Below are 27,347 nucleotides of genomic sequence, written 5' to 3'. Positions count from 1 at the left end.
CCAGTTCATAGCCCTACTTTGAGGCACATCTTAGCTTTTCATGGTCACACACCCCCATCGAGTTGTAGAAAACCTCAGCCTCACACTCAGGAAAAAAAAAAATGCCACCAGCCCAGAAGTTTCTGTGCAGTTGCAGGAGCTTCTCAGAGCTTTGGGGTTCCTGAGTCACTGGGTGGCCCTGGGGTGGGGGAGATTACCAAGCCTCTCTGGCCTCCCCAGGACAAGGCCAAGGATCCGGGCCACACCCTCCCTCAGTCCTCCTTTAGCACTAATGCTGGACTTCCTGCTGCCTGCGAGGTTGGGGGAGGAGCCATGGGCTGCCCAAGTGGGATGGGGGGGAGGGGGATTCTAATGAGAACCAGGACCTGGCTTGAGGCTCCCTGGTGCGAGCTGAGGCAGCCCTGTTGGGGGCGGGGGCAGAGTGAGGGTGGACAGCCAGGCCCTGCAACCCCGGCCCCCGGTCCAGCAGGAAGCCCAGCTCTTGGCCACTCTTCCGCCCCAGATGGCCAGTGATGAGCAAACGGAGGTTCCCAAAGGTTACCTTGTGAGCAGGCTGCACCGGCCCCTGGGGGGCAAAGGCAGCTCTGTCCTTCAGGCTGTCGGCCTCCCTCCACCAGCCCCCCAGGGACTACACCTGTCCTGCCCCTCCCTCGGCGTGGACTCATACTGCCTCCGTCATCCCCACCCTACAGCCTTCCTCTCAGGTTCTGGGTGAACATCCTGAAAAACCCCCAGTTTGTCTTTGACATCGAAAAGACAGACCACATCGACGCCTGCCTGTCGGTCATCGCGCAGGCCTTCATCGATGCCTGCTCCATCTCTGACCTGCAGCTGGGCAAGGTCAGCTGCTCTTGGGGGCAGGCCAGGCTGGAGGGGGGTGCCAATGTCAGGTGACCTCAGAGAGATCTTTCTGGGAGGAGGATGTGGAATGAATAAGTCATTCAGATGGGGAAAGACAGCCAGAAACTGGCACCTACAAGAGAAACTTTGTATCACTATAGACCAGCTGCACCTGCCTCAGGGGTGCCTGGTACCAACCCTGAGCATGTGGACCATAGAGCCAGGCATGGGGAAGCCAGCATGAATGTGGGCAACCTGCGGGGTCAGGCACACATAGTCTGAGACTCAGGTCAGGCTCCAGACAGCAGCCCCTGAAGGTCAAGAGCCATTTGAGCAGGTATTCAGTGAAGGGGTGGACAGAGAGGGAAACAGGTGACCAGGACTTCTGCAATACACACAGGAGGGAGACACATGAGGCATCTGTCTGAGGGAAGAGGATCCAGCTGGCTGGCTTTAGAGGGTGGAGACAAGAGGAAGGGTCTTCCAGGTGGGGGGCATAGCATGGGCAAAGGCAGGGAGACAGGAGAGAGCGCTGGTTGCTGTGAGCGCTGGCGAGCTTGTGCGGTTAGAGCTGGCACTGCAGGATGGGGCAGGGCAGTGTCTGCCCCTGCATTTAGCCATGAATTTCAGAGATATGCCACGAGAGAGAGAAAATGCCATCACTTCTCACGTACCGTCTCAGAAGGCAGGACGTCCGTGACAAAGAAGTGGGAGTGTGCTTGGCATTTTCTGCTTTCAGGCACTGGAAGCATGTGGTGGGCAATACTCCTCTGAGCCTGCAGTCAGGCTTCCAGAAATAATAGCCACCAAGACCCACAGCCCTAACTAGGATGTAAGCAGAACATGCTGTGTGCGACCGTCTTCCTCTGGAAGAAGTAGGTCTCCCTGCAGGTCATCACCCTGACAGGCCTGTGGAAAGGAGCACGAGGGTTTGATGTCAGAGGTGGCAGAGGGAGGGGAGACAGGAGGCCCTGGGACTTTCAGTGACAGGGCTGAGATGATCTTGATGGTGCAATGAGGCCCTTCATGTGGCAGGAGGGATGAGAGAGCTCATCTGGAGAAAGATGGAATCCATACATTCTGCACCCTCTGTCTAAGTCCTCCCTCCTCTCTGCCCAGGATTCACCAACCAACAAGCTCCTCTATGCCAAGGAGATTCCTGAGTACCGGAAGATCGTGCAGCGCTACTACAAGCAGATCCAGGACATGACACCGCTCAGCGAGCAGGAGATGAATGCCCACCTGGCCGAGGAGTCACGGGTGTGGGCTCGGGGGGCGCCGGGTGGGCTGCAGGGGCAGCGGACGGTCCAGGGGTCTCCTGGGCCTCAGGCTGAGAGAGGCCAGGACCCTTGGATCGCTGCCCTGACAGGCCAGAGTGGGGACACGGAGGGCATTTCAGGGTGGCCCCTGCTTCCCTCTTGCTCACCTGCGACGTCAATGGCGCATTTACCCCGGATCCTGGGGGTGGGGGCAGGAGAGTATGACCCGGGTGGAGAGGAGAGTGGGATTCGGGGTCATCGAAGGCGTCTTCATCCACATGCTGGGTCCTGTTTTGACAATGGGGTTAACCACCCCTCTCCCTTCCTGCCTTCTCATTCTTCATAGAAATACCAGAATGAGTTCAATACCAACGTGGCCATGGCAGAGATTTATAAATACGCCAAGAGGTATCGCCCGCAGGTGAGTACCCCTCAGGGTGAGGCACCTGCCCTAAGGGCCGCAGCGTACCCCGTTTCTGCCCTGCCCGCCTCTGTTCTGCTCAGGAAGCCCAGGCGAGCTTCTGCTCCAGCACTCACATGCAGGGACGTGTGCATTTCAGGGCCGGTCACCAGTGGTGGACATCTGGCCGTGTGTTCTCCCCTAAGGCCTGAGGCGGGGACCCCTGAGCTGTAGCCTGGCTAACCCCGCAGCTTTCCCCTCAGATTATGACTGCCCTGGAGGCCAACCCCACGGCCCGGAGGACGCAGCTGCAGCACAAGTTTGAGCAGGTGGTGGCTCTGATGGAAGACAACATCTACGAGTGCTACAGCGAGGCCTGAGGTGCAGAGAAGAGCCTGTCGGAGCTGCTGCTGGGGGGGACTGCACGCCCACCCGGGGCTCAACTTCACTCTACTCCCGTGCCTCTGAGTCAGGCTGGAAAACACTGAGCAGAGACAGCGGGGGGTGAAGGGAGGATGAGGGGTCCCTCTGAGCCAAGCAGAGGAGCCCGGCGCCGGCCCCTTGGGCACCTCCATCCCCTCCCACCTGCCCCCACACCAGTCTCTGGGGTTGGGATCTTGGGTTGCGCCGCCAGTCCCTGGTAAGTCTCCCCACTGTCCACCCAGCACAGCCTGGACTGTGCCCACCCACTCCAGCTGCTGAGAGAGCCCCGCCCCACCAGGCGGCCCAGCACGGATCCCAGAGGCCACCTGGCCCAGAGGCTGCAGCCCAGAAACACTACCTCATCCAGACTGGCGGAGGAGGGGAGGCCTACTGGACTAGCCCTCGACTGGTTTCTGCTTCAGCCACCAAAAAGTTGTCTCATTTTTCCTCACCCAAAGAGGACCCTGGCCACAGACTGTTTTAAGCAGTGTTAGATTTTGTTGCTCAAGTGGCTGTTGGCAGAGTAGGCATTGCCCACTGCCTGCGGGAGGCTCTGTGGGCTTCTCCAGGAGCAGGGGAGGGCTGGGAACAGGGGACAGGTGCGAGGAGTTCCTGGTCTCCAGAGAAAGGAGGAGGTCAAGATGCACCGAGGCTGTAGCTGGGCTACTCGATCTTGCTGGAAGTGTTTCTAAAGATAGCACCACTTTTTGTTTTTTGTTTTTTTTAAAAAAAGCTTTTATATACTAAAAACTTATCACGCGCCAACTGTGAATAGCTGCCGCTTGTGCAGAGGGGCTCCCAGTGTGACACTGGAAACGACTGTTCCGGAGAACGGGCAAGCCTGGCAGAGACCCCCCTCACACCCCAAGAAAACCACCCATCCCGTTCCCGTCAGCCCCTTGCAGCAGGCCCAGCCAGTGCTGGGACTGGCTCAGAGCCTAAGGGGCTGGAGGGGGTGACTGGGACTCTCTGGAACCTCCTTTATAATAAAAGCTTGATGAAAAACCTACTGTGGGCTCCAGCCTTTGTCCTGGGATGGCTGGGGGCGGGGGAAAATAGGGGTCTTTGGGAGCCTGGCTTCCATTCCTGCCTCAGCCCTGTACTAAGGTGTGGGCAGATCCCTGCCTCAGCTTCTGGGGAGGCAGGCAGAGGCGGGAAGATGAGATGAGATACTGCAGGCAGTGTGCTTGCATGGGCCTAGCCCTAAGCTGTCGTTCCTTGGTCTCTGGGGGCACTCATGGGACCTCCAGGAAGATGTCACCCCTGTTGTGTGCTCCTGACTTACTCATCTTTATAACACACCTATGAGGAGTGTAGTAGTATTGTCCCCATTTTACAGATGTAGAAACTGAGTCTCGGCAAGGTTGAGGAGTTTCCTAAGGCCATGAAGCCGGGGAGGAGCAAAATGGGAAGCAGGTTGCATGGGCCCCTCGTTCCTCTGTCCCCTGCTTCCTGCAGGCTGGAGTCTCCACAGCAGCCCCCAGAACATGTGAGGAGGTCAGATGCAACCACCCTGGACAGGGAGCTGGCATTTACGCACTTACCCGGCCTTTCTCATGGATCTTGAAGGGAACAGAGGCAGTCTCCTCGGAGCCAGGTTAGCCCTGGGCTCTCTCCCAGCAGGGCAGGCCGTTCCTGACCATGGCCCGCAAGGACACTTAACCTGACCTGGGCTCAGCAAACACCACCCCCCAGCCCCGCAGCCTCCCTCCAGATCTGGGCCAGGCTGGGGAAGGTTCATCACCCCCAGGAAAAGGTCACCAGAGAGCCCCCTGCCAATGAACTGCAACTCCAGTTAATTTTTTCCCTTGTGAAGGAAAAACAGTTAACATACATTTATCAAAAGTAAGAACTAGGACAAAAGAAATTCATAAAATTTAAACAAAATCCCACAAATACCAGTTCTAGAATTAATGAGAACAGAAAAGTGAGGAGAAAAGTAAACAATCTTTTGCTTTAAAAATAGTTTTTTCCTGTAATGGCTTCTGGGTGGAGAGAGATTCTTTTATCTTTCAAATTTTCTATTCTGAGCATTGATTCCTTTTTATTAAGCAGCAGATTTTCTAATTTAAGTTATCAGCACAGTTGATAGCGGTTCTGTCTTTTTTTTTTTTCCGAGGGGGAGGGTGGGATGCTCCAATGAATATGTGTTTCCCGGAGAAACGCAGGAGCACGATGCACGGGAAAATGAGAGCTGCCCTGGCCCCGTGGCTACTGGGGAGCATGCTGCCCCTGACGGTGGGCTTGCAGGGGAGGGGGCCAAGGAGCAAAAATCAGGATCGGGGTGTACGTGCCATTTTGCAACCTGATTCCCGCCCCCCGCAACAATATGTCAGTAACATCTTTCTGTGTCATTAAATATTCCACAGCCTGTCTTACTGTCTGATTAACATGCAACTCCTTCTTGAAATTTAGAAATGCGTTTGCAAATGGAAGAAATCTCTAGTTTCTGGGGTCACTTCTCAGCACAGAAAGTGGCCAACTTCCTCAAACCATTTACAGTCTTCTGGGGCCCTGAAGACCTGCCCGGCAGCTGTGAGCTTGAAGGGGGTCTGGACCCTCTTTCTGAGGCTCACAGGAGGGTGCGGACCCCTGATGCAGCACTGTCAAGCTAAACTCCTTTCAAAAGGGGAGAAACCATTGCAGATAAGGGAGGTGACTTGCCCCCTGCCAGCCTGTCGGAGGTGCTGCCCAGGCCCAGGCCTCTCCACGGAGGAGCAGAGGCTGCCCAGCCCCCGCCATCCATTCGGTGCTCCTCAGGGCTCTGCCGCAGCCACGTCACAGATATCCGAGGGACACTAGGCACATCTAGACAAAGCCTCGTGTAGGATTCTGGAAGAGAGTGTGGGGCGATGGAGCGAGGGCAGAAGGGAGCAGTGTGATGCCCCATGCTGGGCAGCCTCAGTTTCCCTTTGTGTCCCATCTGCCCCCTTCCCAAGTCCCATCCAGTTTACCTCTACCTCCCTTCAAAGTCACCCCTTCCGTCTCCCCACTTCCCCCAGCTCAGCTGTCATCTCCCATTGGACCATCTTGGCATCCTCCCGCCCATGCTGGGTCCTCACCTCAAGAAATGGTCACTGTGCAATCACCTGGCTGTCAACACCCCAAGCTGTGGGCTTACCCTCGATCCCTTTCTACATCCAATCTATTGGCAAATCCCATGCACCCCACCTTCATGTCTACCCTGAACCCACCACTTCCAGCCTCTTCCCTCCACAGCCACTGTCCTGGCCACCAGTCTCCCTCACCTTGACTGTGGCAGGAGCCTCCTCACGGGCCTCCCTGCCTCTGCCCACATCCCCCTGTAGTCACCATCCTGCCTGCTGTCCTCCAATGGATCCTTATGACAAAGTAAAACCCAAAGTGCTTACCCCTTGGGCCGGCCCATGGCTCACACTCAGGAGAGTGAGGTGCTGATAACACCAAGGCCATGGGTTCGGATCCTATATAGGGATGGCTGGTTAGCTCACCAGCTGAGCGTGGTGCTGGAAACACCAAGCCAAGGGTTAAGATCCCCTTACCGGTCATCTTTAAAACAAAACAAAAACAAAGTGCTTACCCTTGGCTTACAAGGTCCTTCCTGGTCTAGCCCTTATCTGCCCTGCAGCCCACGTTCTGCTTCTCTGCTGCTGCAGAGCAGACCACCCCGACACACGGCAGCTTACAACAGCAATCACTAATTTTGTTCATGAACCTGCAATTGAGGCAGGGCTTGGCAGGGAAGCCTCGTCCCCATTCCACGAGGTGTCAGCTGGGGCAGCTTGAGGAGGGCTGGATGACCCAATTCCATGATGGTGCATTCATATGGTGGCAAATTGGTGCTGGCTGGTCAGAGAGCTCAGCTGGGGCTGAAAATAGGGGAGCCTCGATTCCTCTCTACAAGCTGCTTGGGCTTCCCCACGGAATGGTGGCTAAGGTCAAAGAGGGAGTATCAAAAGCAAGACAACAAAACCCAAAACACAAGAAGTAGAAGCTGCAAGTCTTTTAAGGCAGGGCCCAGAGATGGTCATGGTGTTAATGTCACTGTATCCTGCTGGTCAAGCAATCACAGAGTCCAGATTCAAGGGCAGGGACACAGACTCCACTTCTCTGTGGGAGGATGTCACAGAGGTTTTCAAAGCACTGCAGACCTCATCTCCCACAACTGTCCTCCTCTCATTGAATTCCAGCCACACGGGCCTTTCCACACCTCCTTGAGCCTTTCCAGCACGTTCCACCTCAGGGCTTTTGCACCTTCTCTTCCTTCTGGCTGGAGTGCTCCTCCCCTACAGACACGGATCCCTGCTGTGATGTCCTTTCCTCAGAGACGTCTCCCCACCCTATCTATGACAGCAGCTAGCTGCACCTGCCCCTCTGAAGCCCTACCCTGCTTCTCCTGCAGCACACAGGCACCCGCTGGGGCACAGAGCTGTCTGTCCCCTCTGGACTGGAGGCTCGTTGACTGCAGCCAGGCCCAGCTCACGGCTGTGCTCGCTAACTAGTTGTGGACTGGCTGCAGAAAGGAAGGGATCGAGGACCTAAGAGGCATCACAGACCAGAGGGCCCTTTCTAAACACACACCACAGCAGTCGCCCCCCCTTCCACCTACAACCCTTCCCAACTCCCCACTGCCCCCAAGGAGAAGTCTACTGCTGCCCGGGGCCTTCCTGCCCCATCCCCCACTGCCCAATGGCTCGTGCCTTCCCCCCAGGCTCCTCTCAAAGCCACGAATCCCGCTCCTCCAACCACACCTTCCAGCCACCTCCTCCCAGAAGCAGCCTCAGATCTCAGGGCTGGGTTAAACACCCCTCCTGTGCCCCCCTCTGTGGCCAGGCACCTGGGCCCCAGCCCCTCACCTTGTAAAGTCTGTGTCCCCCAGGGCGGGAGCCCCCTCTGGGCCCCAGCACTGGCCAGGTAAGCAGTAGACGCTCAGCGGAAGTTTATGAGGGACCAAATGGCCAAATCCCTGAACCTCGGCCTCTGCCCACACCAGTTTGTGAAGAAAAAAAGTCTTTATTGATAAGTAGGTTACAATTAAATAGAGTGATGGTTTGGGGGGAATAAAAACTCAAGCAGAATCTCGGTCTCTCTCCACCCAGCCTCTAGATCTCAGCTTTGGCCTTCTTGCTGGACACCTTGGATGACAAGGCCTTCGTGGGCAGCCCAGGCCTTCTCCAGCCCTTGGGGGCCTCTGTCTTCCTGGCCAGCTGTGCAGGCGCCACCTTGGCCTCACTGCCCTTAGCAGGAGCAGCTCCCCTGGCTTTTGGCCCCTCCTCGGCCCCCAGGGCAGCTGCCCCTTTAGGGGCCAGGGCCTGGGCCCCCATCTTCTTTTTGGTTGGGGAAGCAGCACCATTCTTGACCTATAAGAAAGTAAACCAGGAACAAGGAGACAGCTGGGCAGGGCACGGCACACAGCTCAGAGCCACATTTGCAGGGTTGAATTCCCGCCTCTGGCTGGGCTTGGACAAATGACACCACCTCTCCAAGCCTCAGTCCCTTATCTGTAATATGGCGATGGCAACCCCCGAGAGGTGCCGGAGGGCCAGAAAGGAGAGGTGGACTGCCTTTGTAGGAAAAGCAATTTACTCCCCTTCCCCTGGGTGTGGGACATCTGAGCTCTGGCCTGTCCAGGGTGGGGAGACAGACGCAGGCACTCACCTTGTTGGCTGTGGGTTTTGAACTCTTGCTGCCAGCCTTGGTTTTCCCGTGGGCCTCAGCAGCTCCTGGAAGTTGGAGGGGGAGGGGGACACGGAAAGGACTCATTTCAGGAGGAGCTGCTGGTGGGGCTGGAAGGTTCAAGGGCTCCAGAACCTCAGTCCTCCCTCAGACACTGTGTCACCTGCGATAAGTTTAGCCACTCTGAGCCTCGGCGCCCTAGTCTGCAAACTGGGGCTAACAGCGTCTGCCTCACGGCGCAGTTGGAGGATTCACTGGAAAGCACCGGGGCAGACCCCCTGCTCCACAGCTGCCGACCTCACAGGCTCCTGACGGTCTGTTGGCCTCGCCTTTAGTTCATCTCCCACAGGGCAGCCAGGATACATTTGAGACTAACTCTGAGCCCAGCTGCTCCCTGTCAGAATCCTTCCATGGCTCCTCATCGTCCTCTACATAAAGCCCAGACTCCTGGCTGCCCTCCACAGCTCCTCCTCCTGCGTCTGCCTCCTGACACTTCAGAGACACAGACTATCTGCAGTTTCTCAAAAGCTCCACCTTCTTGATGCCTCCAGGCCTTTGTACAGGCTGTTCTTCTGCCAGGGACACCTCCTCCAAGAAGCCTTCCCTGAACCCTGGTCTCTCAGGGGTCATGGGGCCTCTCTGCTTCCCCATTATAACCCTTGAAATGTCTGTCCCCTTCCTCCCACCAGCTACTGCGCCTTCTCTGTCTCTCCAGGTCAAGCCAAGGCCCAGAGCACATTGACTAAATAAGGAAACCCCTCCCCAGAGCTGGACCCTGCATCCCACCACCCCAATGGCTGCTGGAAACCACTGTCCCCACGCCCTCATCTCACTGCGGTCAAACACCCACCTCGGCTGCTCCTGCTGCCTTTGACCTTTGGCTTCCTGCTGAGCCCGTTGGCCCTGGAAGGGGCCTGCGTGGCCTTGTCCAGTTTTGGGGGACCCTTCCTAGCCTCACCCAGTTTTGCCTCGATGTTCTTGGCCTTGCTGCCTTTCTGGAAGGCCTTCTCCCTGGCTGCGCCTGGCTTGGGAGGAGCCTTCCTCACCTCTCCCGGCTTCTTGGCTACTTTCTCCACCTTGCCCAAGTCGGAAGTGTCCTTCATTGTCTTACTTGGTTTCTTGGGAGCCTTCTCTTTGGCCTCACCGGCTCTCCTGGGGGCCATCGGGGTAGGCTTCTTCCTGGACTGGATTGCCCTCTTGTGTTTGGGAACTAACTGGAGGAGGAGAGCATGAGGGGGATTGAGAGTGGGGGTTCTGGGTGTCCCATGCCCCTACACCCTCCACAAGACTCTGAGAAGGAGGCCCTGTTCCAAGTGGAGGGCTAAGACGGAGGTCAGGGGTGGGGGGAGAGGACACACCACCCGCTCCTACATGCCCGGCATCTCCTTCCACCCCTGTCCTTGACCACCCCCCACCCCATGCTTTCCTGTGGATTCCACCTCCCTCTCCTCCCACCTCCAGCCCTGCATCACATCTCCATGCCCCCCGCAGAACCCCACCTCTGCCCTTGATGCCCAGCAGGCTTCTAGGTCAGATAGCTCTGACCTCACAACTTTCTCCAGCCCTCTCCAGCTGTGCAACTTAGCCCAGCTTCTCTTCCCCCCACTGGCCTCAGTCTTCTCATCTATGCAATGGGGACCATCACAGAGGTTGTGTCAGGGGCATGTGAGGGCTCCTCCAGTGACCCTTGCTCCTCCCCTTCCCCCTGCCCTATCCACCTGGCCTTGCCATGGCTTAGACTGCAAACTCTGACCCACACCCAGGAGTTCCACAAGGGTGGGACTTCCTGTGGTCAGTCACCTGGTAACCATAGGGACCGGCACATGGAAGGCTGAGAATGTTCCACAGTGTTCCACGGCAATTATCAGAGCAACTGTCAGAGTTAGGCAAGATGCTGGGTACAGCAATAACACAGATCCAGTGTCGGGGCCCCTGAGATTTTCCTGGTGGCTGATGGCAATCCCGATGCTGGGGTTCAATTTTATCCCAAATCTGCCCTCAGCTCTGGATGATCCGCCCTGAACAAGTCCCCTCCCTCGGAGACTCCTTACCAGGATGGGACCCTCCCCTGTGAAAGGGGAGGACGTGGCTGCTCGGGGAGCTGCCGGCACTTGCCCTGGGTTTGCAGCCAGAGAGAGTGGGGAGCAGACCCCAGTGCTGTGGTGAGGGATGCAGGACGGGGCTGGGCGCCCGGGACCCAGAAGTGAACACGCTGACACAACCCCTGGTCTCTGAAAACATCCCAACAGGGATGAAGATGGACACCAACAGGGTGACCCGGGCAGGTGGAAGCTCAGACAGGACACAGATGACAGAGGGTGTCCCAGTTGAGACGTGAGGGCCAGAACAGGAAGAGAGGGCAGGGGGGTGGCAGGAGTGGGGACATCCAGGGCAGAGGCGAGCAGGACCCCATCATCCTTGGGGCTGTCCTCCCGCAGGCTGGCAACTGCCCTCTGCAGGCCTCACCTTGAAGCTGCCGGTGGCGCCTCTGGCCTTGGAGTTGGCGGGCCTGACGAGGAGGCCCTGGCGCACGCCGGAGGCCAGCGCCTGCTTGAGCAGGTGCCTGAAGCGGCCAGTGTCCACTGTTGGGTACTTGTGCAGCACGTAGAGCTTGATGGCGGCCACCGACGTGCCCTGTCGCTGCTCCCCTGCGCGCAGTGCCTCCAGCACCATGCGCAGCACCGGCGGGTGGCGCCGCCGCCCCAGGCCTGCGGGAGGACAGTTGGACGCCACCCAGAGCCCAGGCCACCCTCAGGCCAAAGGACTCACGTGGGCCAGGCATGGGGCTTGAACACACCTCTTTCCCTATCTGAGCCACTGACCCCTGCCTGGGGGCTCCCGATGGTCACCATCCCTGGTGAGGCCTGTTGAGTCTCTCTCTTTTAACGAAGTAAACATTCCTTTTAAAAACAGACCTAAATCGGGTCGACTGTCTAGATCTAACCAGTATATAGGACTTCAGAAGGCTCTGTGAGGTGGCCACAGGGGTGAGATCAGACTGAGGGCACTCTGGGGTGCACAGCCTGGCTTCTTCTACCAATCAACAAGGCAAAGGGCTGCCGGCTAGCTCAGGGGGTCAGAGCCAGCCTTAATGACACCAAGGCCACGGGTTCAGATCCCCAACTGGCTAGCTGCCAAAAAAACAAAACAAAAAACGAGAAAAAGAGAAAGTAGGAGGGGCTCCCTACAGATGAAAGATGCTTAGGAGACTTCTCATGCAAACACAACAGGAGTCTCTGCTCAGACGCAGAGCAAAACTTGAACAAGCCAACTGGGGAAAAAGAAAGAAACCAGATGGATGCAACTGCTGGAAGGAAATACTGAATGATATTAAGGAGGGTACTTGTTGTTTCAGGTGTGCCAATGGTATGAATTTTTTTTTCTTTTTAAAAAGGACCCTCATCTGTTAAAGATAAATACTGGACTATTTACAAATGAACTGATGCCAGGCATTTGCTTCAAAATAGGCCAGCAGACAAAACAAGAGTAGCCAGGAGCTGATGACATTGAATTGGGTGACAGGTACGGGGGAGGAGACTCACATACCATCCTGTGATCCACTTTAGAACTCATTTGAAAGTTTTCATAATAATAAGTTACATAATAAAAAGAATCCCACTCCTAGGTGTATACCCAAGAGAAATGAAAACAGGTGTCCACACAAACACTTGTGTATGAATGTTCATAGCAGCATTATCCATAATAACCCAAAATAGAAACAACTCAACGTCCATGATGAATGATGGAGCAATGGGTAAACAAAATGTGAGATATATGAGGGCACTTCAAAAAGCTCATGGAAAGACTCACATTATCTTTCAATTCTGTTTTTCCACGAACTTTTTGAAGGACCCTCATACATGCAATGGAATATTATTCAGCCATGTACTAGTAGTCCGTTTTGTGTTGCTATAACAGAATACCCAAAACTGGGTAATTTCTAAAGAACAGAGGTTTATTTGGCTCATGATTCTGGGACAGCTGTATCTCATGTAGGCCTCAGGCTGCTTCTACTCATGGAGGAAAGTGGCAGGCAGCTGACAGGTATAAACAGATCACATGGCGAGAGGAAGCAAGAGGGAGAGAGAGGAGGTGCCAGGGTCTTTTAAACAACCAGCTCTCACGGGAACTAACAGAGCGAGAACTTACTCATTAATCCCCCCTCCCCCAGGGAGAGCATTAATCCATTCATGAGGGATCCGCCCCCATGACCCAAACAGCTCCCAACAGAGCCACATTGGGGATTAGATTTCCACATGAGTTTTGGGGGGGACAACACATCCAAACTCTATCAAGCCATAAAAAGGAATGAAGTACTGATACATTCTATGAAATGTATGGGCCCTAAAAACATGCTAAGTGAAAGCAGCCAGTCACAGAAAGCCACATACTGTACAATTCCATTTATATAAAATGACCAGAATAGGCAAATCCTTAGATGCAGAAAGTAGTTAGTAGTTTCTAGAGGCTGGAGTTTGGAGGAGGGGAATGGAGAGTGACTGCTGACGGTGACAGGTTTTCATTTTGAGGTGATGAAAATATCCTGAAATTAATTGTGGAGATGGATACACAACCTTGTGAATACGGTAAAAGTCACTGTCCCCTTTAAATGAGCCAGTTGTATGGTATGTGAGTCGTCTCTCAAGCTGTTATTTTTTAAAGTTGCAAATGAGAATAGGATCAAGGGACAGGGAGCATGAGAAATTGTCATTCACCATGGGGTGCTTAGAAGGGATTTAAATGAGACAGGATTTAAATGTGATGATTGGAAATGTTGATTTCTCACCAATTAACTAACTTTAAAGACAAAAAAAAGGAATCAGTTGGCTACTATATATTAAAAAAAAAAACATACCAAATTTTAAAGTAGGGAAAAAACCCACCTGAAACTCTAGATCTAGTGTAAGGAGGCCTAATACAATTCAACCCCTCCTGTCTCCTGGCCAGAAGAGCCTAGTATCTGGGAATATTCATTTTGGGGCCGAAGGCTGTGAGTCAGTGGAGTCCTGGCTCAGTCAACCCTGGAACCTTGGGAGCCTCAGTCTTCGCATCTGTATGGTGGGGATGGGGGCCTCTAAAGAGGTCTGAGCCCTCCCAGCCACAGCGTTACAGGGTTTCCCAAGGGGTCCTCCAGCCTGACCTCAGGCAGTAGCTCCAACCCCTCTTCTGCCTCCCCCAAACCATGCCCTCTTCCAGCAAGACACCCCCAAGGGTCTTCCCCAGGCCTTTCTCCCAGCCCATCATTAGGCCCGTGGTATACGAGGATGTCCAGAATAGAACTCACACCTCTCCCAAACCTGCCCTCCATCTTCTCTCTCCCAGGAATGACGTGCCCCCTCCCCATACCTGCTTGGACATCCAAACAAGAACCCAGGGGCCATCCTGGACCTCCCCTCCCCACCCACATCTACTCCACGCCTCTCCACAGGCTTTTCTCCCTGCATTCTGGCTTCTCTCCATCCCCACAGTCCCTGCCTCCTCCCGCCGCCTCTCTCCCCTTCCAATCTCTCTCCCCATCACATCTCACCGCCCTCACCTCTCTGCTGTAAACTGCCGTGACTCCTCATTGCCTTCCATATGAGTCAACCACCTGCAGATGGCCTTGGAGGCTCCATCTGATCAGCCCTTCCCCCTCCCTACTATTCCTGCCAACTCTACCCAAGCCAAGAGGAAGACTCGTAGCTGCCCAGATGCTTTAGCAGCATGGTGGCCTCTGTGCCTTTGCCTATGCTGCTCTGTCTGCACAGGATACCTTTCTCTTTGGTCATCCAGGAAACTCTTACTCATCCTTCAAGGCCCCCAAAGCACCTTGATTTTGATATCTTCCCTGGCTTCCCAAGCTAGGATGAACAACTCTGCACTTGTATTCCTTGGCACCTGGACCACCTCTCCCTCCACCCAGAAGCCTTTGCAAATGCTCAGAACACTTGACCTGGTTGAGGCTTATCCATCCTTCAAGGGTCACCTCCTCCAGGGAGCCCTCTCTGATCTCCCATAGTGGGTTAGTGGACTCTTCTGGGCTTCCACAGCTCTCTGGGTTACTACCACCACATTATTAAATGGCATCTATTAATGAGACAGGCCTTCCCATCAGACCAGGAGCTCCTCACAGGCATGGACTGGGTCTGGTTTGCCTCAGTGGACCCGTCTACCCAGAAGATCTCTGAGTCGTTTGTTGATTGAAAATTGGGAAGCCCAGCCCTGCATCAAATGCTCCTGGCTCTAGTCTCTCTAGCTAGATGCCCTACAGCTGCAGCCCAGACTACCGGCATCTCCCCCCATGGAAATGGGCTCCAGCCGGGGAGGCCCTGCTTGCCTTCATCTTCTGAGCTGGGCTGGCCTCAGCCCCCAACCCCTACCAAGCCCCTGCTTCCCATGGCATCAGCCCTTCTGCCAAATGGGCAGTCGAACTCAGAGGCTTCCAGGGTGGGTGCTGGGGCCAGGCTGGGAGAGGACGAGGAGGGTGGGAGGAGGAGGGGCCCAGACAGCCTGGGGAATGGGCTTGCAGGGATGAGGGAGGGGCTGCACCCCCTTTTTGCTCACCTGGCTTTTCAGACCCGGAGGACCCAGAGGACCCTGCCGCCGTGGAGGTCAGGGCGGTTGAGGCATTGCCGGGATCCATCAGGCAGGCATACGCAGCTGGCTGACCCCCTCTCCCAGGCGTAAGACTGCAGCCTGCATGTTGGTCTTATATACCAGCAGCCAGCCCCACCACTCCAATTAGCACTGATTGGGCTCTGAGCTGCTGACTGCGGCAGGAGGGGTGGGATGGCGCAGGGCAGCCCTGCCTTCCACACAGGAGCGGCTCGGCCACCCACTCCTGTGTGACTTTGGGTAGGTTGCTTGACTTCTCTGGGTCTCTGTCTCCACAGAGAAATGATGGGGGATGAGACGCCCCATCCTTCCCATACCCTCTGCCCACCAAGGACCGCAAATGCTGATGGGGAATTGGGGGCACCTGAGTTGGCAAGGTGGACTCCGAGGCCCTCCAATCCCACCAGGTGAGTAATGGGCTGCCCCAGCATTGCTTCTGTTCTCAGGTCACTGCCGGCCTCAGTTTCTCAAAACTTAGCAGTTGGAGGCTGCCCGGTGGGGTTTTACCTGGAGCAGACACCCCAGGTCAGGCCACAGCCTCTCCTGATGTCAGCTAGGCTCTCAGAGCCTGTGCCCTAGTTTTATTTCGTGTTGTCTTTAAGAAAGAAATTACAAGGGTCCAAGGAGCAATTTTTAAATAAAATTGCTTAGCAAAAGTCTTCATAAGTAAGGACAGTGTCCAGTCGGAAGATGGACAAAGCATGTAAATGGGCAGTTCACAAGAAAGGCGGGCAGACATGGCCTCCTCAGCATTCAGGGAAACTCAGATTGAATGGTGACAAAACGTTACTTTCCCATCACATTGACGGTGACAGGAGTGTCCGCGAGGCTGCAGGGGACCAGCCCTCGCTGCCTCTGCCAGGCATAAATGGGTGCGGCTGCTTTGGAAGGTACTCCCTTGAGTCCAGCCACTCCACTTGTCTCTCCTAAAAGCAGTGCTGCGCTATTTGAAAAGGAAAACAAACAAACAAGCAAATGGCACTAACTTCTGAGCAAACCACCCAGAGCCTGGCCACATTATTCACTCTCTAGAATACTCCACAGCCACTTAAAATGACAAGGTAGATTAAAACAAGGATGAGGCTGTGTTTCAAACCCAGCAGAGTGACAAATATTTAAGTGTCTATCAATACCAAGTGTCAAGAACATGACGAAATGCATGGCTGCTGGGAGGGCCACCTGGCAGCCACCGTGGAAAGCAGCTCAGCGATGTCTAATGCACCTAAAGATGGACTCACTCCACACGAGCCATTTCGCCTTAGGGATAAACCCAAGGGAAACATTTACACTGACATACAAGGATGTCCACTGAAATCTCAGTAAAAATTCAAAACAACCTAAATGGCCATCAAGCGGAGAGTGGTCTGTTCACGCAGTGGAAGAGTATACAGCAGTGAAAATGAAGGAACCAGAATGTATCTGGAATACACTCCCACTTCTCAGGACAAAACTCATGTGTGCGTGAAGGTACGGAAGGTCTGAAAGGATCCAGACAGGTTGACAGCTGTGGCTGCCTCTGAGAAGGGCATAAGATTTGGAGAGGATGGGTTTAAAACAGCCTTGCATTTTTCTTTGTGTAGATGGAATTTTCCCAGAGGACTCTCAATCACCAGAGGCCTGGGGTGAGGGAGGCGGTGGCCGTCAGTGTTTGAAAGCGAAATAGGCCTCACTGCCCTGCCCAGCACCCGTCATGGCTCCCAATGCCCTTGAGTGAGAGTTCAAGCTCTTCAGTCTGCTCATGCAACCTTCCTCCCCTTTGAACCCTCCAATTCAACCACACCATGGCTCCTGGAATATGCTATGTGCTGCAATCTTGCCTTGGCCCCTGTGTTTCCTCTGTGTGTGCTAAATTGATGCAAAAATGGCCCCAGTTCCCACCCCTGCCCATATCCATGCCCCTTCACAACATAACTTTGCTGTTCCTCCCACATTCCTTGAATCTGAGCTGGCCTTGTAACTTGCTCTGACCAATGGGATATGGTGGAAGTGACGTTATGCCAGTCCCACTGCCGTGTAAACAAGCCCTAGCCAGCCTGCTGGATGCTGAGAGGCCCCTGTCGCCCAGCCAGCAGAGGGCCGACCAGCCAGTCCCCAGCCAACCTTCCAGCTGACCGCAGATGCTTGAATGAGCCCAGCCAAGGTTGACCAACTTGTACCAGATCAACAGAACTGCCTGGCTGATCTGCAGAGTCATGGGCAACAACACGTGGTTTGTTGTTTTAAGCCACGAAATTTTGGGTTGTTTGTCATGCAGTACAAGCTAATTGATAAACGTGGCCTAGAAGTCCCCTCATCCTTTTGACCTTGGTGTAGATACCACTACCTCGGAAAGGACTTCCTTGACCCCAGAAGGTCAGGGGCCCTCCTCTGGGTGCTGCCAGCCCATGGACTTGCTCCTCGGGAGCCTCTAGCACTCTGAAGTGCTATCTGCTTTGCCTATCTCTAGCCCTTGAGCAAGGAGGGGTGGGGGCAGGGCTGCATCTGTCTTGTTCCTGGTGGTACCCCTGTGCCCAGCACAGCACCTGGCACACACAGGTGCTCAGTACCCATTGCTGTGATGCTGTGGAAGTCCTAGTCCCAGAGTGCAGCTTGGCTGCGTGGAGGGAGGCCTGCAAACCATTTGCTGGAAGGAACCATGCTAGATCAGGAGATGAGATGACGCAAAGAGGCAAATGGAAGCTGGCACGAACGGGGCAGCAATTTTGATCACATTTGTGGGGCATTTCCAAGAACTGAGAAACACTCAGCAATACACACAATCCCACGAGCTTCATCTGAAACCCTGCTCCCGGCTGTGCCAGGACAGAGTTTTGCATTTGGAGGGAAGAAGAAAGAAGTTCTAAAATGTGCTGCGTGATCTAAAAATTCCTCTAGAGGATTGCCTTTTTACAGGGAAATTACCATGATGAGCGTCAAATTGCTGGGGAGAGGACAGGCCGCTCGTGTACTCCTGCGACTTTTTTACTGAGGCCTGTATGGAATTTGACTCCTGCTGAAACTTTTTTACCATCCTGGAACACTGAATGGGGTCCTCGTACATGTGTTCTCTCTTATAGTTCTGAAGATCGCAGTTCTGAACTTTCTGAAGCAGCGTCTGATTTGTGTAATGCTAGCCCGTGTGACATCGGGACATTCGTGATTTTTCTTTCCTGACGTTAGGTCAGTAAATGTATAGAGGTCAGGGTAGATATGAGAACAGCTGCCACATTCGATGTCCATGTGAATATTTTATATTCACTATTTTGTTTATACATGAAGAAGCTGAAGTTCAGAGAGGACCTGCACTAGATCTTTCTGAGTTCAGACCCCGTGTTGCAACCTGGAAGCTCTCTGTGTTGGTTAAGAAATTGGCTATAACTCCAAAATAACAGTGGCTTAAACAAGAAACCATAAAACCCTTCCCTCATGAAATTCTTACAGTGTGAGTGGCCCGGGGCTGGGAAGGCAGCATGGGAGAGCCAGGCTCTTTGGCATTCTCCGTCCTGAGTCTGTCATGGTCCCATGTGGCTGACACATTCCAGCCAGCGGGAGGGAAGAGAGCGGGAGTGGAGGGCACTCGCATTCTCTGAAGGGCACACCCCGGAGGCTGCACACGTCACTTCTGAGTACACTCCCATGGCTGGACCTTCACGTCATGCCACCACGGGTGCAAGGGACGCTGGGAGATGCTGCCTTGTGCTGGGCAGCTAGAACTTAGGGCGATATTACTAATAGAAGGAAAGGGAATAAATATTGGGGATCGTTAACACTTGCTCCCCATTTCCTGGCCCCCCTTCTAGTGGTCTCCTCACGTGTCTGTCTCCCACTGCACCAGGGGCTGCCTCCTTTGCACCTGGCTCACATCTCTCAGAAGGGAACGCATGTTCATTGAGCACCTACTGCACACAGCATCCTTTATATAAAAGATCTCATTAGTTTCTCTATATAGTTCTACCAAGTAGGATGATTCTCTCCTTTATAGCTGAGGGGCCTAGAGCAGTTCAAGGACTTGCCCACACAGCTGGGAAGGGCACCCGCTGTCTCCCTGAGGGCACCTCAAGCTGTCGAGGTGCCTGATGATTATATACAACCTGCGCTCCATAAATCTGTTGGCTTCCTGGAGCCTGTAGATGAGGTGGGGACACCATTTCCACAGCCCGAGTCAGCAACTTTCCCTTTATATATGGCAGGTGCCCAGTAAGTAGCTGTCAAATCATCTGTAAATTAAGGCAGTAAAGGGATTTTCCTCTCTACCAAGAAAAACCGCAGAAGGTTCTCGTTTTAGAGTAAAATTTTTCCCTGGACATGAGGCTGGGGCAAATGTACTACTCTTTGAGTAAGTGGAGCTACGGAGTGCCAGGACGGGCTGCCTGCATGGAAAGGCAGCTGAAATGTCACTGTCCTGTCCACTGACACCCCCAGCCCAACACAGCATCTGAAATGGAGGGAAGACTTTGGAACCATCCATAGGAATCTTATCCCTCACATCCCTGATGCAGGAGGCTAGCCATGTTCCTGGCCATCACCAATGTACACAGAGCCCATCCCCTCCAGGCCGAGGTTGGTTCTGCCCACACGGCTTCCTGCCTTCGTCCTTCTGGTAACAGCACCCCAGGACTTCCTTTGGGGAGCCTACCTCTCCCCACCTCTTGGTTTATGTGACACTGACTCTATCTTGGGCTGCAGGGATGAGCATGTGACCTAGGCCTTGCCAATCAGAGGATGAGTCCCCATCCCAGCCATGGTGATGGGCTTAGGGATGATCAGATGTCCCAGGCCTGGCCAATCAGAGCCCTATGTAAGGCTTTTGCTGGAACTATTGGGAAAGAGAATCTTGCTTTCTGCAGGGCTTGCTGATCCTGGAACTGCTGGGGGCCATTTCTGCCACCTCTTGGGAATAGTCAGCCTGAGAATGAAGCCAACACAGATGAAAATGTAGCCAGAAAGGGAGAGACAGCTAATCATCTCATCTGAGCGCTGGCACCCAGCTGTGCCTGAAGCCATGGGCTGCTGTCCACAGGAGTCAATAGCATCTCCCTTTTGCCTCAGCCCAGTTGAGTTGTGTTCGCATCACCTGCAACCAAAGACATCCTGACTGACAGCATCTGGGGAGACAGAGCAAAGAGTGGCAGATGGAGACCCCAGCTCTTACCTGCCCCAGCCCACCATGGCACTGAGGATCTCCCATCTTGGGCTCTTGCCTCCCTTTCCCACCATGGAGGATGGGGGTAACTCTCAGGAGCTGTATTTTCATCCAGTTCCCCTTGGGGATGGGGCCTCTGGTAAGACCAGCTTTGCACTGAGGCCTGGTACTGCCAAAGTCTCCCACTGTTGTGTGCCAGCCTGGCCACTTAAAGTCCACAGTCTCATCTAATCCCTTCAAGATCAGTTTTAAGATTCCCTTTTGAAGACAAGGAGGCTTAGAGAGGTGACAAAATGCTTTGTGGTTTCACCAGTCAGTCACCTGGGTCTCTATGACTCCAAAGGTGGGGTCTTGCCATTCCCAGGACTGCTCCCTCCACCTCTTCCCTGGGGGTTTTGGACTACTTGGTTCTGCCCATGGCCCAATTCAGCCTCCCAGGACTAGGGATCAGGTGGATGCTGCCCAGTTTCGATCCATCCCATGGACAAAGAGCTTGAGAATGACGAAAACCACCACCATTAATGTCAAATATCAGAGCTGAGCTTTTAATGCCCCAATGTGCTGTAGTCTCCAGGCAGAGCTGGGGAAAGCTAGAGCTTCCGGCTTTGGTGTGTGAAGAAGGAGGGGCAGTTACCGAGGTAGCTCAATTCTGATGCCCAGATTTCTACTGGCTTCCGAGCAAAGACTCTCCAGAATGGAGCGTGCACTAGCAGCTGTTGAAGACAGGCTGGTCTGGCAAGGGCGCTGGAAACTGGGACCCATGAACATCCCCAGGGAAGGTGGGCCCTGCCAAATTTCCCACTCTTTGTTTCTAAGCTCTTCGAGACAAGGACTCGGCATTTCATTAAATGTGGGCAGGTAAGCATGGCTTCTAAAAGCTCCATACTGGCCTGGAGATGCTGGCCAAGGTGCTGGGGCAGGAGAGCAGGTGGTTTCCAGAAGCAGAGAGAAAGGCCTGTCTTTTGACAAGCCTCATTGGGAAGGGGAGGCACTGGGCCTGGGGCTCCACACTGGACATGAAACCCCAGGCCTTGGCTTCAGGTCCCATGTCCCAGACACCAGTGTGGTTTTCTCAGGCCTGATGACTGCATCCTGCATTCCTGTGACTGTTCCTCCTGCTTCCCAGCCCCCAGCCCTGGTCTGGTCTTGATGCCTGGCTAATTTTTAAAAACCTGCTGAGGCTGGGCAAAACCCCATTGTCTGCATGCTTGGGGCCTTGCCCAGTCTCAGAATGGTCACTATCAAGAGGAGATAATCATCGTAATTTATTATATTAATTGCTACTAGTCATAACATTACCTGTAATCTGTACAGCTCCGTACTATTTACAAAGTGCTCACACACACACGCACACACACACACAATCTCATTTGGTCTTCGCGCAGCTGTATGTCAGCAGGGCCAGGGATCTGGGATTTCAATTTCGTGGGGGATGAAGGTGAGGCCTGGGGAGGGAGAGTCGCCTGTTCCAGTCATCAGCCTAGCGTCAGGTGCTGCTGCTAAGGGGTCTGAGAGGACAGGTGTGCTCCCCCCGCTCCTTCATCCCTTCATTCATTCCTCCATTCCTTCCTTCACCCATCTAGCGTTTATTAAGCACCTATTGTGTGCCCCATTCTGTGCTAGACACTGATCCCTAAGCTGGGACACTTTTCCAGAGAGCAAGAATTCCCATGTCCCTGAGAGATGAGTTGTGGGGGGAGGGGTACAGATCCCGCCGGCCCCTGGGTACTTGGGATTCCAGATCGGGGGTCCTAGTAGAGTCCCTTCTCAGGCCATCTCTGCCAAGCGGGGAGCCTCACTTTTCTCTCATTAATCCTTTCTTTAACAACGACAACAACAACAAAAACAACTCAGAATGCCTGTGCGACTTCGTTGCGGCAGGCGCTGCTCCTGGTGGGGTGGCTGTGGCTGGGGGTGGGTGTGAGGGGTGGGAGACTCCTACAGTCGGCCACAGAGTCCTTGACAGGGCTTAGGCCGGGGCCACCTGGCTGGTCTCCGTCTTGGAGACGGTGGTGGAGGCCTCCTCCTCGGCAAACGGATTCTTGCCGCAGCACAGGGTGGTCAGCATGCAGTTCCGGAACTGGAAGGCAAGGGCGCAGGTCACCCACGGCCACTGTGGGCAGGTGCCCACAGCCACCGCCGTGCTTGAGGGACGCCCCGTCTGCCCTGCCTCTGCCCGCATGGCTGCCTCCCCTCCTGAATATGGCTCTCTGGAGGGAACTTGCTAAGCCTACGTTACCCCACCTGGAGATGCCAGGGACCAGACACGAGGAGGCTTTGTCACCCCTGACATTCCATGTGCCCTCTGTGTGCTAAGGGGCTCTGCAAATGATCTCATGCAATCTGAGAGTCTGGGATTTTGCCTTTTCTGTGGATGAGGAAACTGAAGCCCAGGGAAGGGAATTGACTTGCCCGAGGTCACAAGCCAGAAAATGGCAGCGCTGGGGTTTAAACCCATAGGCCTGGCCCCAAAGACCATGTTTTCCTCTCTCACTCCCGGATTCCACAGAAAAACCACTGGTCTTTGTTCCAGCTCTGCTTTACCCCTTTATCCCTCAGAACAAGACTTTTTAGCTTTTTATTCAGCTTTATGTGGACTGGCACCATCCCATTTCCAGGCTTGGGACCATTTCACTTTGAAAGCGGGCTTCCAGAACCATCTAGACCAGTGCCTCTCACACTTGAGTGAATATCAGAATCACCTGGGGGGCTTATTAGAAATGCAGGTTCCTGGGCCCAGGAGGAGATTCTGGTTCGGTGGGGGGAGGGGCCAGGAATTTGTATTTCTCACAAGCTCCCAGATGAGGCCGCTGACCCGTGAGCCCCCTGCGGTAGCCCTGGCAGAGCCTGACTGCACTGCCCCAGCTGTGGCTTGTCCTTGCAGGCAGTGCCTGTGGCCTGGGGGACCCGGACCCTCCCGCGCAGCAGCAGGCACCTGCTTGTTCATCATAATGTAGATGACAGGGTTGTAGATAGCGGAGGTCTTGGCAAAGAATGCCGGGATGGTCATGAAGATGGGGCCAAAGTTGGAGCCCTGGTGGGTGAAGATGTAGGCCGCCACGCTGGCATAGGGCACCCAGCAGATCAGGAAAGCGATGACCATGATGATGACCATGCGGGTGACCTCCTTCTCTGCCTTCTGTGTGGTGGCTGACTCCTGCTGCTGGGCGGCCGCCTGCAGGGACACAGGGCGATGTCCAGACGGCAGCACCCAGCACAGGGCCAGGCCCAGGTGGGAGCTGTGGGTGTACACTGGGCTGTGGGAGGGGTGGGGCTGGACCCTCAGAGCCGCAAGTCTGACCCCCGGCCCATACCTCCTTGACCGTGAAGACGAGCTGTCCATAGCAGAAGAAGATGATGATCATGGGGATTGTGAAGTGGACCACGAACATATAGATGACGAAAGACTCGTTGTTGACCTCCGGCTTGGGTGTGTAGTAGTCGATCCCACACGAGCACTGCATGCCCTCGGGGATGTACCTGAGGAGAAGGGAGACCCCACCCGTGAAGGGCTTGGGGACGGCCCCAGCCAGCACACCTGGCCCTGCTAATGCACCTGCCCTGTGGCTGGACCCCTCTGTAAAATGGGGGCAATAAAACATCTGCCTGGCTGGGTGACTGTGGGGATGGAATCGGCAGAGATTCAGATGTGCCTTGTGGAACAGTGTTGCTGTTGTCTGTCTGGAGGCTGTGCCACCAGATTAGAGTGCCCCGTCTCCTGCCACAGTGCCCAGGCCCCAGCACTTTCCTGCCACTGCTGACCTGCCCAGCGTCTCCTCACCAGACCCACTGCCCTCGGTAGGCAGAAGGGAAATGCCCCTCAGCTCTGTGTTTCAGGCAGTTTGTGCAAACTGGGGTCTTCCTAACAACAGCATAAGAGTATTTTCTAGACCAAAGATGGACACATGGGGTATCGGAGGGATCTTTTCGCAGCTTCTGGAAACGAGAGGCCCCGGGCATGTACTTAGGTGTTTCAATGATTTCTGAGGATGGTGACATTGGACTAACCTCAGAAAACCAGAATAAAACCCAGGCAAACAGCCAGTGGGTAGGGGCCGAGTTCAGCAAGGGGCAAAAAAGGGCCCCGGAAGACAGACAGGAGGAAAGGGAGGAGAGAATGGGGGTTCCCGGAAGCAGAGAGACCTGGTTGTCTCAACTACTGTCCCCACCATCTCTCAGCCCCATTTGCAGACAAAGACCGGGAGGCTTGGTAGGCCAGGGGCCACAATGTCACCACCTGCACCACGAGGTCCCAGGGGCCGCAATGTCACCAACTAGGGGAAGTCTCCATCCCCCAGGTGCTGAGGCCCAAGGTCAGGGGGAGCTGCCCCCCGGAGCCCTGGACCAAAGAGGATTGGAATTTGGCCCTGGCTTAGTTGAGGATTAGGGACACAGCCAAGGTTAAAGGTTGGGGCATCTTGGATTCTCCTTGATGTGAGGGCTCAGGAGGTGGGACCAGCCCCATAACAATATTAAGGTCTGCTCCTCTCTCCCCCCGCCCTAAACCCCTACCCCGGGAGCATTGCCAGGGTGGATGTTTGGGGCAGGGGGCACTTGAGGTTGGTGCCTGGGACCAGACAGCCCCAGGTTTGAGTCCTGCCTGGGGGGGGGGGCCTATGAAGAGCCCCTGGAGACCCTTCCCTTCTGTCAGAGCCATTACCTGGACCAGCCAACGAGCGGTGGGAAGGCGCAGGCCAATGCCATGACCCAGGTGAAGGCGACGCCCATGATGGCATGGTTCTCCCCGAAGCGGAAGTTGCTCATGGGCTTGCACACCACCACATAGCGCTCAATGGCAAGGACCACCAAGGACCACAGCGCAATTTCACCTGCAAGGCAGTCAGCGGTCAGCACGCCACGCACCTGGCCCTGCTATCTGTCTCAGGAGATCACTCCTCCTAGATGGGAAAGACGACCAGGAGCAGGACCTGAGGAGGCCTCTGGACCGAGAGGCTTGGAGGGAGAGCAGGAGGGAAGGGGCGTGGGACAGAGGGACCGTAGGCCCAGAGGGAGGGAGCGAGTGCAGAGACTCCATACAGTCGGGGGAAGTTTAGTTCTGCTAGGGCTCTGGGCTCCTGAGGACACTGCAGTCAGGCTCCAGGGCCAGGACTGGACTGGGGGCCCCGTGGGGAGCCTGCTTCACAGGGTGACGGGCAGAGTTCCCTGCTGGAGGGAAGTGCAGGTGGCAGTGAAACCCGGAGCTCCTAGCTCTCCCCTCACTCTCCCTCTAGAGAAATGGAACACCTGGGCATGTGGGACCCTGTCCCAGGGGTCACGAAGTGTTGGGTGTGTTTTTCCCAGAGGGAGAAGAAGGAAAACTGATGGAATTCAGATGTCTGCCCTGCATATCATCTCCAAGAAGCTCAACGGAAATGGGGCCATGCAATTAACCAACCCAACCGGGATACTTCCGGGAGTAAGACGGAGCGTTGCTAACAGTTACTCCTGGACAGCAGTTGGAAGCTGGGACTGGCCCTGCAGGCACATGTCCACCTGTTTGTGTCACCCTCACCTTCTCGCCAGAGGCTGGCGGATCTGTGATCATTGAAAACACACGGTGAGGCCAGAGATTCCTTGAGAATGGCGCCCAGGCAGCACCCTGGATGCATAAAGCAGGTGGAGCAACGCCGTGGCTGGTGCTGAGCTCTCTCTGTCACACTGACTTTGTGATAACTACCTCTAGAGTCTCTCTTGTCCCAGAGAGCCTTGCCTCGATCTGAGCCAGGAGACTGAGGCTCCGGGCCCTGCCCTGCGACAGCCCTGGATGAGCCTCTTCCCCTTTCCCTGCCTCAGTTTTCTCATCTGCTAAATGGGCTCTATTATCCCTGTAGCACCCTGGTCAGTTTTCTAGTCAAATGAAAGAAAATATTTGAAGACATCTTTCCAAGCTCCCTGTGAAAGGGGTTGCTTCGTTAGGGCTGGCCGGTTAGCTCAGTTGGGTAGAACACAGCCTCACAACACCAAAGTCAAGGGTTCGGGTCCCCATACTGGCCAGCTGCCAAAGAGGAAAAAAGGTGCTCACAGTCTCCAGAAAGGGGTTGCCCAGGGGTTGCCCCGGAGGGGGATGAGGTCCCAACACAGAAAGCATTCATGTGTGGAGGGAGGCTGGGGACACTCAGGACCAGGTGTGCAGGAAGGGAGCCAGAAAGATGCGGGGGTTGGGGGGCAGGGGACTGAGCCTATTGCCCAGCTCAGGGAAAGCCCAATGACTGGAGAACTGAAAATCTGCTTCCCACCCTGGGCGGGGGGCCCCTGGAGGGCAGGGAGCTGTCATGTCCAACCCTCTGCCCAGGACCAAGCATGGGTCTGACTCAGCACAGCCACTCAGGGAAACGGAGGGCTTGTTGTTCAGAACATGGCCTGAGGAGCCACATCTGTGTGGCTCATCTCTGCCCCAATTCCTATGTGACCCCCAGCAAGGCCCTTGACTTCTCTGGACAACAGTTTCCTTGCTGTAAAATTGTACAAGAGCCAAATGAGATAAACGCTGTGTTCCGTGCCTGCCCTCAACACACAGCAGCCTGGTTTATTGCTGCTAACAGTGGTTGTTGATTGAATAAATGAGGGCTTTGGATAATGCTGGAGGGAGAAGGAGAGGGGTGAGGGCCTCTCAGCCACCATCTCCAAGCCCAGGACTGTCCCTTCCATGTTCCCTAACTCCTACCCACCACCCACCCGCACCCCAGCTCGTACCGCCTAGGGTGGCAAAGAAGCCCTCCAGGTTGCATCCCGTGGGCCCGAAGACGAAGTATCCATGCAGAGAGGTATAGAGGGTGGTGGTGAAGCCACCGAAGACCATGAAGAGATCCGCCACCGCCAGGTTGAGCAGGATGTAGTTGAGAGGCGTGCGCAGCTTCTTGTGCTGGATGGTGACGTAGAGCGTGAGGAAGTTGATGGGGAAGCCGAGCACGATGAGCAGGAACATGTAGGCGGCCAGCATGGAGAACTGCCATGGCTCAGCCAGGTAGTACTGCGGGTACTCGAAGGGGCTGCGCACCACGCCCGTTGCGTTGGAGAAGGGCACATAGAAGTTCGGGCCCTCCGTTCCGTTCAT

General features: G+C 54.9%; 3 protein-coding genes across 3 annotated transcripts in view; 1 reads left to right on the top strand and 2 right to left on the bottom strand.

Annotated features, from left to right (window-relative positions):
* PLXND1 (plexin D1) overlaps positions 1-3,913 on the top strand; it is a 51,605-nt gene extending 47,692 nt beyond the window's left edge. The window contains exons 33-36 of the mRNA XM_063113916.1: positions 693-840; positions 1,960-2,100; positions 2,446-2,520; positions 2,763-3,913. Of these exons, the coding sequence (XP_062969986.1) occupies positions 693-840; positions 1,960-2,100; positions 2,446-2,520; positions 2,763-2,879 (481 nt within the window). The 3' untranslated portion in view covers positions 2,880-3,913. The remainder of the gene's footprint in view (positions 1-692; positions 841-1,959; positions 2,101-2,445; positions 2,521-2,762) is intronic.
* Positions 3,914-8,003: 4,090 nt separating this feature from the next.
* Positions 8,004-15,199, bottom strand: LOC134390153 (histone H1.8). Its single transcript, XM_063113429.1, has 5 exons — positions 15,121-15,199; positions 11,044-11,285; positions 9,428-9,791; positions 8,560-8,624; positions 8,004-8,261 (listed from the first exon to the last, which is right to left on the bottom strand). The coding sequence occupies exons 1-5, from the start codon at positions 15,197-15,199 to the stop codon at positions 8,004-8,006; spliced, it is 1,008 nt and encodes a 335-aa protein (XP_062969499.1).
* A 7,063-nt stretch (positions 15,200-22,262) lies between these two features.
* Positions 22,263-27,347, bottom strand: RHO (rhodopsin). Its single transcript, XM_063114906.1, has 5 exons — positions 26,987-27,347; positions 24,954-25,122; positions 23,608-23,773; positions 23,229-23,468; positions 22,263-22,373 (listed from the first exon to the last, which is right to left on the bottom strand). Exons 1-5 carry the CDS (start codon positions 27,345-27,347, stop codon positions 22,263-22,265), a joined length of 1,047 nt encoding a protein of 348 aa, XP_062970976.1.

Source organism: Cynocephalus volans, chromosome 11, assembly GCF_027409185.1.
Source record: "Cynocephalus volans isolate mCynVol1 chromosome 11, mCynVol1.pri, whole genome shotgun sequence".
Classification (NCBI taxonomy): Eukaryota; Metazoa; Chordata; class Mammalia; order Dermoptera; family Cynocephalidae; genus Cynocephalus; species Cynocephalus volans.
The sequence above is the reverse complement of the archived record's forward strand: the minus strand, read 5'-3'. Positions and strand labels throughout refer to the sequence as shown.